General features: G+C 41.5%; 1 protein-coding gene across 1 annotated transcript in view; it reads right to left on the bottom strand.

Annotated features, from left to right (window-relative positions):
* Positions 1-11165, bottom strand: part of acsl6 (acyl-CoA synthetase long chain family member 6) — a 40719-nt gene that overhangs the window by 21150 nt on the left and 8404 nt on the right. The window contains exons 2-7 of the mRNA XM_056446054.1: positions 5988-6208; positions 2156-2270; positions 1842-1906; positions 1589-1690; positions 1287-1386; positions 10-188 (exon numbers count right to left, since the gene is read on the bottom strand). Of these exons, the coding sequence (XP_056302029.1) occupies positions 10-188; positions 1287-1386; positions 1589-1690; positions 1842-1906; positions 2156-2270; positions 5988-6208 (782 nt within the window). The remainder of the gene's footprint in view (positions 1-9; positions 189-1286; positions 1387-1588; positions 1691-1841; positions 1907-2155; positions 2271-5987; positions 6209-11165) is intronic.

Raw genomic sequence — 11165 nt, 5'->3', positions numbered from 1 at the left:
TTCTCTGACCTCGACGTCTCTGAGGGCCTGGATGTGGACTCCACACTTCTGTCCTTCCTCCAGGAGCTGAGAGTCAAACGTGTCCATCAGGATGATCATCTTCAGGCCGGGCGTTTCTCCTCGCTGCACGTTCTCCAGCAGGACGACCGCTTTCTCTGCTTTATCACAGATCACGGTGGAGATCTCGGCTGAAACACACACACACACACACACACACACACACACACACACACACACACACACACACATATTATAAACGTGTATTATAAACGACAGTATCTAAGTTGAAAATGCATTTCTCTCAGTTCTTTGTAAACCGGATGTTAATGTTTCATGACGACCGCCTGCATTTAGGTGAGTATAACACATGAAGTTAGAATAAAACGTTTTGGGGTTTTGTTGGTTTAAAAGCAGACGATTAGTCCTTTATTTTGATATATATTTATAATATGTTGTGATATATCATATTTTGCCAGCTGAAAATATTCTGAGGGCTGTCAAATTTAGGTTAAACTTAACTAAAACTGGCTGAAAAGAACTGGCAGGGAAAGAATTAGGAAGATATAAAACTGATATAAACATGTAAGACTTGTAGTTTGTTGCTTCTGACTAAATCACAGGTCTCAAACTCAACTCCTGGAGAGCCGCAGCTCTGCACAGCCTTACTCCAACACTAATCAAACACAGCTGATCTGTCTAATGAAGGTGTTCATGACTCTTTTGAACACCTCATTATTTGGACCAGCTGTGTTTGATAGGGTTGGAGCAAAGCTGTGCAGAGCTGCGGCTCTCCAGGAATCCAGTTGGAGACCTGTGCAGTAAATGGATCAACAGTTTTATTCACATGATCACCTCATACTTCAGTTTCTCATCAAACCTTCTGACCAATCAAATCATTTCTGGTAACTGACATGCCCCGCCTCCTTCTTCTCATTGGCTGTTCAATTGATGCACTTGAGCTCAACCACTGTTTTTTAAGGGGAGGAGCTACACTATATCCCGCCCTCTCTTTGTGTTTTGATTATTCATTCATTAATTTTCCTTCAGCTTAGTCCCTTTATTAATCAGGGGTCGCCACAGCGGAATGAACCGGCAACTATTCCAGCATATATTTTACACAGCGGATGCCCTTCCAGCCGCAACCCAACACTGGGAGACACCCATACACTCTTGCATTCACACACACACTCATACACTATGGCCAATTTAGTTCATCAATCCCCCTAGAGCGCATGTGTTTGGACTGGAAAACACAAGTTCCCTACAGTCCGCAGAGCGTCTCTCACCGGTGTTGATGATGAAGCGTATGGCGTCGGCCCCCAGAGTGTCGTACAGCGGCACCACCACCATAGAGTAAGTGTAGCAGGCCAGCTCAGAGATGATCCACTGCAGAAGAAGAAGAGCGGGTCAGTCTCAACACACTGCATCTTTCATTCAAAGTACATCTTTATAAAGGGAATACTGGAGAATTGTGCTGTCTTATGTTAAACCCTTCCCTCTCACCCCCACTGTTTGAACACCGACACTTAAATGACATGTTCAACTGACATGACTGCAGATCTACAGCGCTTCAATTAGGACGCTTTACCTCCGGCCGGTTCTGTGCAAACACTCCGATCAGCTGATCTGTGTTGGGCTGACAACCCTGAGACAACAGACCAGAGCCCACGTACTCAGCCCTGGTGGAAACCTGCACACACACACGCGCACACACGCGCACACGTGTGAGTGAGTGATTTGTGTTTTCAGAAAGGAGGACATCAGCAGTGTGATCAGAATTCACCTTCTCCTGTAATACACACACACAATATACACCATATACACACACACACTCCGCTCACCTCTCTGTAGGACAGCCAGGTGTAGGGCTGGTTGGGCAGTCTGGAGCCTAGAAACGGTCCATCACCTGATCCGAAACACCACACACACACACACACACACACACATGAACGTCAGAGCTGATCATCGTCATCAACACACCTCCAGAGATTAGTCTCCTAATGTGAAAGCACAGAGCAGTCTCCACAGAGTTGTGTGTAGTGTATGATGTGTGATGGTATTACGTGGTGTGTTTGTTGATGTGAGTCTCAGATGCTCGACTGTGTGACCGTGTGTGTGTGCACGTGTGTGTGCTCTCTCTCAGAGCGGGACTCACCGGTGATGTGCAGGCCGCGCTGGAACACCTCATACATGGTTTTGGCGTCCTCATGATAATACGCCAGCAGTTTGGTGCGATCGCCCATCATGGAGCGCCGAGCGCCGTCCTCCATCTGCACACACACACACACACACACACACACACACACACCAGCACAGATCTAATATCACACTTACTTAATATCAATTATCATCTAGAGTTTTAGTCTTGTTTCTAGTCCGAATATCTACAAACTTTTAAAACAAGAAGCATTTTCTAGACAAGCACAAAATCTAGTGTTGTGTTCAGGAGTATTGAGTCAAAATGAAGAGAGTTTCTGATTAAAACAAGCTCAATGATCTGCCAATGGGGGAATTACATGAAGAACATTATTATTATTCTGGAAACAGGACTATATTTGGTGCTTGTTTAGAAAATGCTGCTTGATTTAAAAGTTTGTAGATATTTACACTAGAAACAAGACAGAAACTGTCAGTAATCAGAGCAGTTTAGCTGTGTATATATGATTATATTTGCAGTGTGTTTTTGGTCAAACGCATTACAAGTAATGAGAGTTATGTAATAATATGGCTTTTCACATTACTATTAGTTATGTAATAATGCTTTACTTTAGAAAATGATGTAGTAATATTTGAGTTACTCGTTTAAAAGTGTAATGCGAGTTACTTTTTATTTTAATTAATTCGCTTTTAAAAAAGAAATAGCTGAACTAAAATGGGCGTGGTCAGGTTGAATTAATGCGAGAATGCAGGAACAGACAGAAAGCGAGATGGAGTTTGGCCAAAGTAACGCTGAAGCAACTCAAAAGTAACATTACGCATTACTCACCATGAAAACTAATTCAAGAGTTCACACTTAGCTGATGCTTGTTTGGCATGCTGTCCCGAGAGAGAGCCCTGAGCTTATGAGATCCTCGAGCCCGGGGCTCCCTCCCGTTTACATGGCGAGAGGGGAGTTTGAGCTCAGGTAGATCTGGAGAACTCCTCTACTTATTCTGGCTAATGACAGACATAGCGATGGCTAAGGAGAGATATATGGCTTACGAAGAGCTTGACTATGATGCCAATTTGGTATGTTCAGTTTACTTAGGTTGCGTGCTGTTTGGATGGTGGGAGGAAACCGGAGAACCCGGGGAAAACCCACACGAGCAAACTCCACACAGAAATGGCGATTGGTTTAGTAGGGACTCTAACCAGAGAAGTTCTTGCTCTGAGGCAACAGTGCTAATCACTGGGCCGCGGTGTCACCCGTCTGGAAAAGAGGGGGACTGGTGGTGGGTAGGGGGGGATTCTTCAAAACAAAGATACTGAGATAAGAAACTCTGGTTATTTGTAGTGAGTTAGGAATCATCTGATTGGTGAATTAATCATGAGCTGATGCGGGACTAGCTGTGATCAATCATAAGCACATGATCCTCTCGAAATTAGTTTATAAGTAAACTTCACTTAAGTAACGTAACTAGTGACTTTTTTAGGGAGTAACTCAATACTGTAATGCAGTGGTCCTCAACCACCGGGCCCATTGGTACCGGTCCACACAAGAAATCATTAATTATTTCTGTTTTATTTATTATCTGAGTCTGAACGATCTTTTATTTTGAAAATGAGCGTATTCTCTATTACATCTCAGTCACTTGAGCACCAAAATTAAACCCACAAGCAGCTGAATGAGTAAGAAACAGACGTCTTTGGACTTTCTTTGCTAATGGGAAAATGCCCAGTGAAGGACCCACGAACTACCAAGGAATAGATCCACAACCTATCTGTTACCAAACCAGGTGAATCCAGCATGTCTGTGCAGGTAAAAGATCAACTGCTGGACATCGCAAATAATAGCAGCCTTTTAGGGGCCGTTCGCATATCACGTCTTTTCTATAGTTCATGCAAGTTCGTTGTTTCCAATGGAGGTGTGCGGCTTGTGTGCAAAAGCGACGTGATGTGCTTGTGCCTTCCAGATGCACGCAATAGAATGAATCCAGCAAGCGCAAGGGCACTGCAAGCCTTATAACAAGAACTGACCCATCAGCTTCAGCTTGTATGGAATACACACAATGAATTATCTCAGACAAACACACAACACCCAAACCCTGCAGTGCTTAAAAAGGTTGAGGACCACTGCTTTATTTCAGAAGGAACTTTCCCCAGCACTGCCAGTAACTGTCTGAAGGATTGTTGACCTGCAGCTGTGTTTGCATCAGTGTTTGCATCTGTATTTGTGTTGGCTTTGATTGTGAACACTGAACGTCTGCTGATATTCACTAAACATGTGCATCTCTGACACTAGAGCTATGATATGATCATATACACACATGTGGAGAGGATCTGCTCTGTTAGGATGTCCAGAAATCCTCTTTAAAGGAGAATATGAGCAGATTTCTGAGCATGTCCTGGTCATGACAGCTGTTCTTGATGCTTTGCTTATGCAAAACAGAGACTAAACTTCAGGTCTGAGCTAGATTTGAGCACACAGAGCATGTCAGGACACACACAGGTATTTATACTGCTGGTCTGATAACAATGGTGCAGGTGCACAATCACAGGTGCATTGTGGGATGCAGGAGACACTTGTTCTCACACTGCAAAATAAGGCTTTTCTTATTTGTTGTCCGGTTTCTACACCAAATATCTACAGATTCTTAAATCAGGAGGCTTTTTCTAGACTAAAGTAAGTACTAGATACACAATATGGACTTGTTTAAAGAAATAATGAGTCAAAGTGAACTGAGCTTTTCCTTGAATCTGTTGCTGTGGTGACGCACAGGCTTCTGTAGCTCCGCCCTCTTCTGAAAAGAGCACGATCTCATTTGAATTTAAAGCGACAGTCACCAAACCAGCACAATTACACACTTAAACCATTACAAAGGCTGAAAGGGTCAGTTTCAGAGAGCTGGAGAACATTATCTGTTAGCTCACACTCAAATGCACACACACTACAGACAGCTTGTGTAAAGGGGCAGAATAGATCTCCTTTACTGTATAATTGTAAAAATTAGAGATCATTAAACATGATTTTTAAGTCTACTTTTATACATAAATAGTCTCATTTAGGATTTTCTATTATTATAATGAACAAAATGTCATAATTTAAAAAGAATTTAGTTTTAATACGATTAATCTAAGAAAATACCCGCCCAACTAATCAATTATTCATTCATTTATTCATTCATTTTCCTTCAGACTAGGCTCTTATTTATCAGAGGTCGCCACAGCGGAATGAACCGCCAACTTACTCCAGCATATGTTTTACACAGCAGATGCCCTCCCAGCAACCCAGTGCTGGGAAACACCCATACACACTCATTCACACACACACACACACACACACACACACACACACACACACACACACACACACACACACACACACTCATACACTATGAACAATTGAGTTCATTAATTCCCCTATAGCGCATGTGTTTGGACTGTGGAGGAAACCCACGCCAACACGGGGAGAACATGCAAACTCCACACAGAAACACCAACTGACCCAGCCGGGAATCGAACCAGCGACCTTCTTGCTGTGAGGCCACCGTGCTGACCACTGAGCCACCGTGACGCCCTAATTGATAATCAAAATACCTTTATTTCTGAGAGTTCACTTTGCTTTAAAAATTGAGAGAAGCTTCACTGTGTTCAAAAACAAACTTTGTTTTTCCTTTAAGCTCTAAAATGTGAGAATTAAAGATCGTTAATCTCCACATATGTGTCTTTTGCATTTTTAAGTAAACTTTTCTACATGAATAATACTCTGAATTATGGTTTTCTATAGTTATAATAGGAATAATGTCGAATTAAAAAAGTATATTTATTTTTTATATTGTTTTTCTGACCTGCACTTCCAGAGACTGGTGCCGGAGGTCGCAGGGCGGGACGATGGCCCGCGGGCGTTTGGTGATCCAGTAGGCCAGAACAGCGGTCAGCGCCCCCAGACCCAGCAGAGCGGAGGTGGGCAGAGAGCGCAGAAACTGACCCAGATCATCCAGCTCAGGCAGATGAAGACCCAGCAGCAGATCCCGAGACTGCATCTTCTCCATAAGAGTGGAGCTCAGCTCTGACGGAGACAGAGGAAACATCATTATGCCATGAAAACACAGACTGCTCAGTTATTTAGTCATTAATACATCCATTGCATATTTATTTTCCGTTGTTAAGCTCAAAGATTAGCTTCAAAACTGTTTCTAAATTCAGTTTTAATTTCCAGCAAACAAATAAATGAACAAAACAACGAACTGTGGTCAAATCCTGACTTATATCCAAACACACTGCTTATACTAATGGCCTTATTAAGTGATGCATACGTCTCTAAAACACAACAGATGGTCACATCTAAACAAGAAATTATCAAAACAAATACAGTCAGAATTATTCGCCCCCCTTTAAATCTTTCTTTCTTTTTTAAATATTTCGCAAATGAAGTTTAACAGAGAAAGGAAATGTTCACAGTATGTCTGATAATATTTTTTCTTCTGGAGAAAGTCTTATTTGTTTTATTTCAGCTAGAATAAAAGCAGTTTTTAATAGTTTTAAAGCCATTTTTGGGGAAAAAAATAAACAAGGAGGCTAATAATTCAGGGGGGCTAATAATTCTGACTTCAACTGTATAATTATGCATATAATAAATGATTCTATTAATGATAATAACATTAAACAAATGTAAATGGTCATGACTAAACTGATTACAACAGAGCAGGATCCACCAAAGCCTCCTGAGCTGAAGAAAGCATGATGGAGAAGTGGTTTTTACATTTATGTCAACTATAACATTTTTGTTTTACATTTTAATCCTTTCATTTTTCAGATTTTAATATATTTGTGTGCTGCTGCACATCCCTGTGTGTACAATAAGCAATGTGGATGCAAGTTTTGAACCGGCATAGGTGCATACAGCTTGATCTCAAGAGGAAACATAACTATTTTACATATTAAGAGTTTCGTGGCTAATGCATATGAATACCAACAAGTTCAGTCGTTCAATCTATGAACATTTAGGATTGTTAGAAGGAGGCGTGACATTTAGAAGCCCCACCCCTAAACCCAATCGTCATTAGAGAATGAGCATACCATACTAAATTGTACCAATGAGATCATACAAATTCATTAGCGAATTAGCCAATCAATCAAGAAGTTATGAATTCCCTACTGAAAAATCCAGCTTAGACCAGCCTATGATGGTTGACTGGTTTTAGCTGGTCGACCAGCCTGGTTTTAGGGGGGTTTTGGCTATTTCCAGGCTGGTTTCCAGCCATTTCCAGCCTGGTCTTTGCTGTTCAGGCTGGAAAATGACCAGCTAAAACCAGCTTGACCAGCCAAAACCAACTATGTCCAGCTTAAACCAGGCTGGTCAAGCTGGATTTAGCTGGATTTTGCTGGTCATTTTCGAGCTTGACCAGCTAAGACCAGGCTGGAAATGGCTGGAAACCAGCCTGGAAATAGCCAAATCCCCTCTAAAACCAGGCTGGTCGACCAGCTAAAACCAGCCAACCAGCCTAGGCTGGTTTAAGCTGGATTTTTCAGCAGGGTTGCCTTGTTAGTGTTACGGTGCATATCACTAACACGCTCCCTAAATCACAATTAGACTAGCATACCCTGTGCCCGTGACTTTAGAGCTTTCAGTTGGTCAATGATGGTGCAATCTATTTCAGTTCGACAGAAGATGGTATCACACAAATAATGCACCTTAACACACCTCCTTTTCAGACCAGCACACCCATTAGCGCAAATGCATTTGCTATTAAATACAACATGGTGCAAAGCATGAAAATGACACCAGCGCTGGGCTAAAACTAGCACAAAACACTTGCGCTGTGCTTGACGCCGCATTACGCCAGGTGTAGGCCGACTGACATGGCCTATTGTGTCTGTTTAATAGAATTATTAACATTATGAATGTTATTTTCAGTTAAAGTTCCTCAGTGATAGACAAGCATTGTTTACAGACGGCAGAAGAGGAAGGATGAGATTATTATTACTCTAATGCTAATACTCTGTCAGTTATTCATATTGATCCTCTGGTGGTTTATTGCTCAAAACTGCTGAATCTCCTCTGAGAGTATTGATCATCTGTGGAGCTTCAGGCTGACCATGAGAAGCTTTCAGGTTTAACAGCAGACCTGATGGCGGAGGGGGAGTTTAGCTTGTGTTTATGAAGACACTACAGTAATGCTGTAATTATTACACACATATTCAGATAATACACTTCACTAATACAGGCTGCAGCTCTGGATCTGCACTGATCATTCAGACGGAGTAAAGACGTTGTATAATTTGTGTATTTAATATGTTTATTTAAAGACATATATGCATGTCAACATTTGTGTGTGTCTAGAGTGTGTATGACAAGGATCTCATACACAAACTCTGTCCTGGAGAGCCGGTGTCCTACATAGTTTAGCTCCCACTTCCTTCATCACACCTGCCTGTATGTTTCCAGTATACCTGGAGAGAGCTTGATTAGCTGCTACAGCTGTGTTTCTTTAAGGCTGGAACTAAAGTATGCAGGACACCAGGACTCCAGGACCGAGTTTGGGCCCTTGGTGTATGTGTTATGTCATGTAATGTCCCATGTGCTTCTGTTTTTGTCATGTGATTCCTTTGTTTAGTTTCCCCCCATTGGTTAGCTTCTGTAGTTCCACCCGTGTCACAATCTGTTCAATCATGTCTTGTGCATTCATACCCCTGACTTTGCTTAGTTCTTTGTCTGGTGTGGTATTTCACCATCTCCTTGTCCTGCCTGCAGTTTGACGTTCCTAAATAAATATGTGTTTTTGATAATCCCTGAGATCGGTGCGTGTGTGTGTGTGTGTGAGCCAACCTGTGACAATACATCCATATATATTCATCCATTATTTTTCAAATACAAATCCTTTAATGAACCAGTTTTGAATAATAGCACAAATCATATCAAGTTATGATATTGATATTAATATGATATTGATATTAAGTTAACATGATGGAGAAGCTTTTTTCACATTAATACTGGATTCATTTTACTGTGAATTATATATTTGCTGTATATCAGTCCAGTTTAAGGAAAACGCTTAGAGGAAAGGGCTTTATAAGTACTCTGAATGAGTTCTGTAATAATACTGGATACTGGAGTCTAATCATGAGTCTAGTGATGTACAGAAAATCAACAAGCATTTATATACAAATATTTATATATATATATAATACAAATGATCTCAACATATAAATATATGGAAAAATGTAATACACACACACGCACAAACACACACACACACACACACGTACAGTATACACACATATATGATTGTTTAACAGCACTAGCTTGTTGTGTTTATTCCTCTGTAAAGTGCACAGAAGAGAGCTGATGCACTTATAATAAAATGACAGATGCACTAAATCAAACATGCAGGCTCAGATGTGCTCATCGTGATATATAGTGCGGTATTTGCTGAAGGATTAGAAATCAATCAGAATGCATGAGCTCAGAGGGATAAAGCGCGGTCTAACCAGTTGACCATCCGCAACCCTCCACCATCATCTACTGGCTCCAGTCTAATGATGATATTAATGAGTGGACTGAGATCATCTGATCTCCAGACAGCTTCAGCACAACGAACCGCCAACTTATCCAGCATGTTTTACGCAGCGGATGCCCTTCAGCTGCAACCCATCACAGGGAAACACCCATACACACTCATTCTCTCACACACACACACACACTATGGACAATTTAGTTGATCAGTTCCCCTATAGCGCATGTGTTTGGACTGTGGGGGAAACCGGAGCACCTGGAGGAAACCCACACCAACACGGGGAGAACATGCAAACTCCACACAGAAACACACACTGACCCAACTGAGACTCGAACCAGTGACCTTTCTGCTGTGAGGCGATTGTACTACCCACTGCGCCACCGTAACATCCAAAGTTGAATAAGTATATATATATATAAACACATTTAGCAGATTTAGTCCATTCTATGAGTTGAACAATAATGGCTGAATAATAATAATACTGCACAGACTGAGTGACTGAATTGTTCTTAAACACCTACAGTAAGAGGACAGTACACCGAGTGTAAAAATACACCATATACATGACCGATATGAATGTGTCTGCACACACTGACAGAGATGGATTATTTCAGCAGTGTGTGTGTGAAATACTGTGAAACACGCACACACACACACACTCACTCCTGCACTTTAATCATGACATGACCTTCTGAACACACCATCCACAACTGCTCATCCTTATATAGCTTGTGAGCGGTGCTGATTGGTTGCTGTCCACCCTATGGGTGGGGCCTTAAGGGAAAGCTCCGCCCTCTCCCCTCACCCGGCTTCACTAGCAATTAGCCTTCACTATCACAGGAGATTAGGGCTCTTACGCAGTCGGACAGCAGGAACGCTCGCTCTTTATTGGCTATTTATAAAGTCTGTCCACTTCTGTCCTCAAAGTCCTTTACAAGCAGAGAAGGGGCAGTTTCCCCTCTCTACACTGCACAAAATAGCGGTTAATTAACAGTTTCCATTTATTTGCGGTGGTGAATTGCATTATGGGATGTTGATCTCTGCTCTGATGGTGAAAATTCAACTCTACAGTTTAATAAAGAGACTTTTATTGACATTTTAGTCGTTTAAAATAATATTTAAATAATATGATTTCCCAGTGTTGGGTTGCAGCTGGAAGGGCATCCACTGTGTAAAACAAATGCTGGATGGGTTGGTGGTTCATTCCCCTGTTGGTGGCGACCCCTGATTAATAAAGGTACTAAGCCGAAAAGAAAATGAATGAATGAATATAAGAAATAATATGTAAAGAAATAAGTGTGTAGAATAACAGAGTGCTGCAGTTTCTGTAGAGTAATATACAACACCAACACACACTATACAGCACTGCACACTATCACACACATGCAGAACACACACTGTTCAAGGTTAAAAGCTGTTGGAAGAAAGATCAAGATCCCATAATGCAACTCACAAGCAGAAATAAACAGAAAATACAAGCACAAGTCACAATAAAACAGAGAAATGCTC

The sequence above is a fragment of the Danio aesculapii genome, chromosome 21 (assembly GCF_903798145.1).
Source record: "Danio aesculapii chromosome 21, fDanAes4.1, whole genome shotgun sequence".
Taxonomy (NCBI): domain Eukaryota; kingdom Metazoa; phylum Chordata; class Actinopteri; order Cypriniformes; family Danionidae; genus Danio; species Danio aesculapii.
Note: the sequence above shows the minus strand (reverse complement) of the source record. Positions and strands in the feature narration are given on the sequence as shown.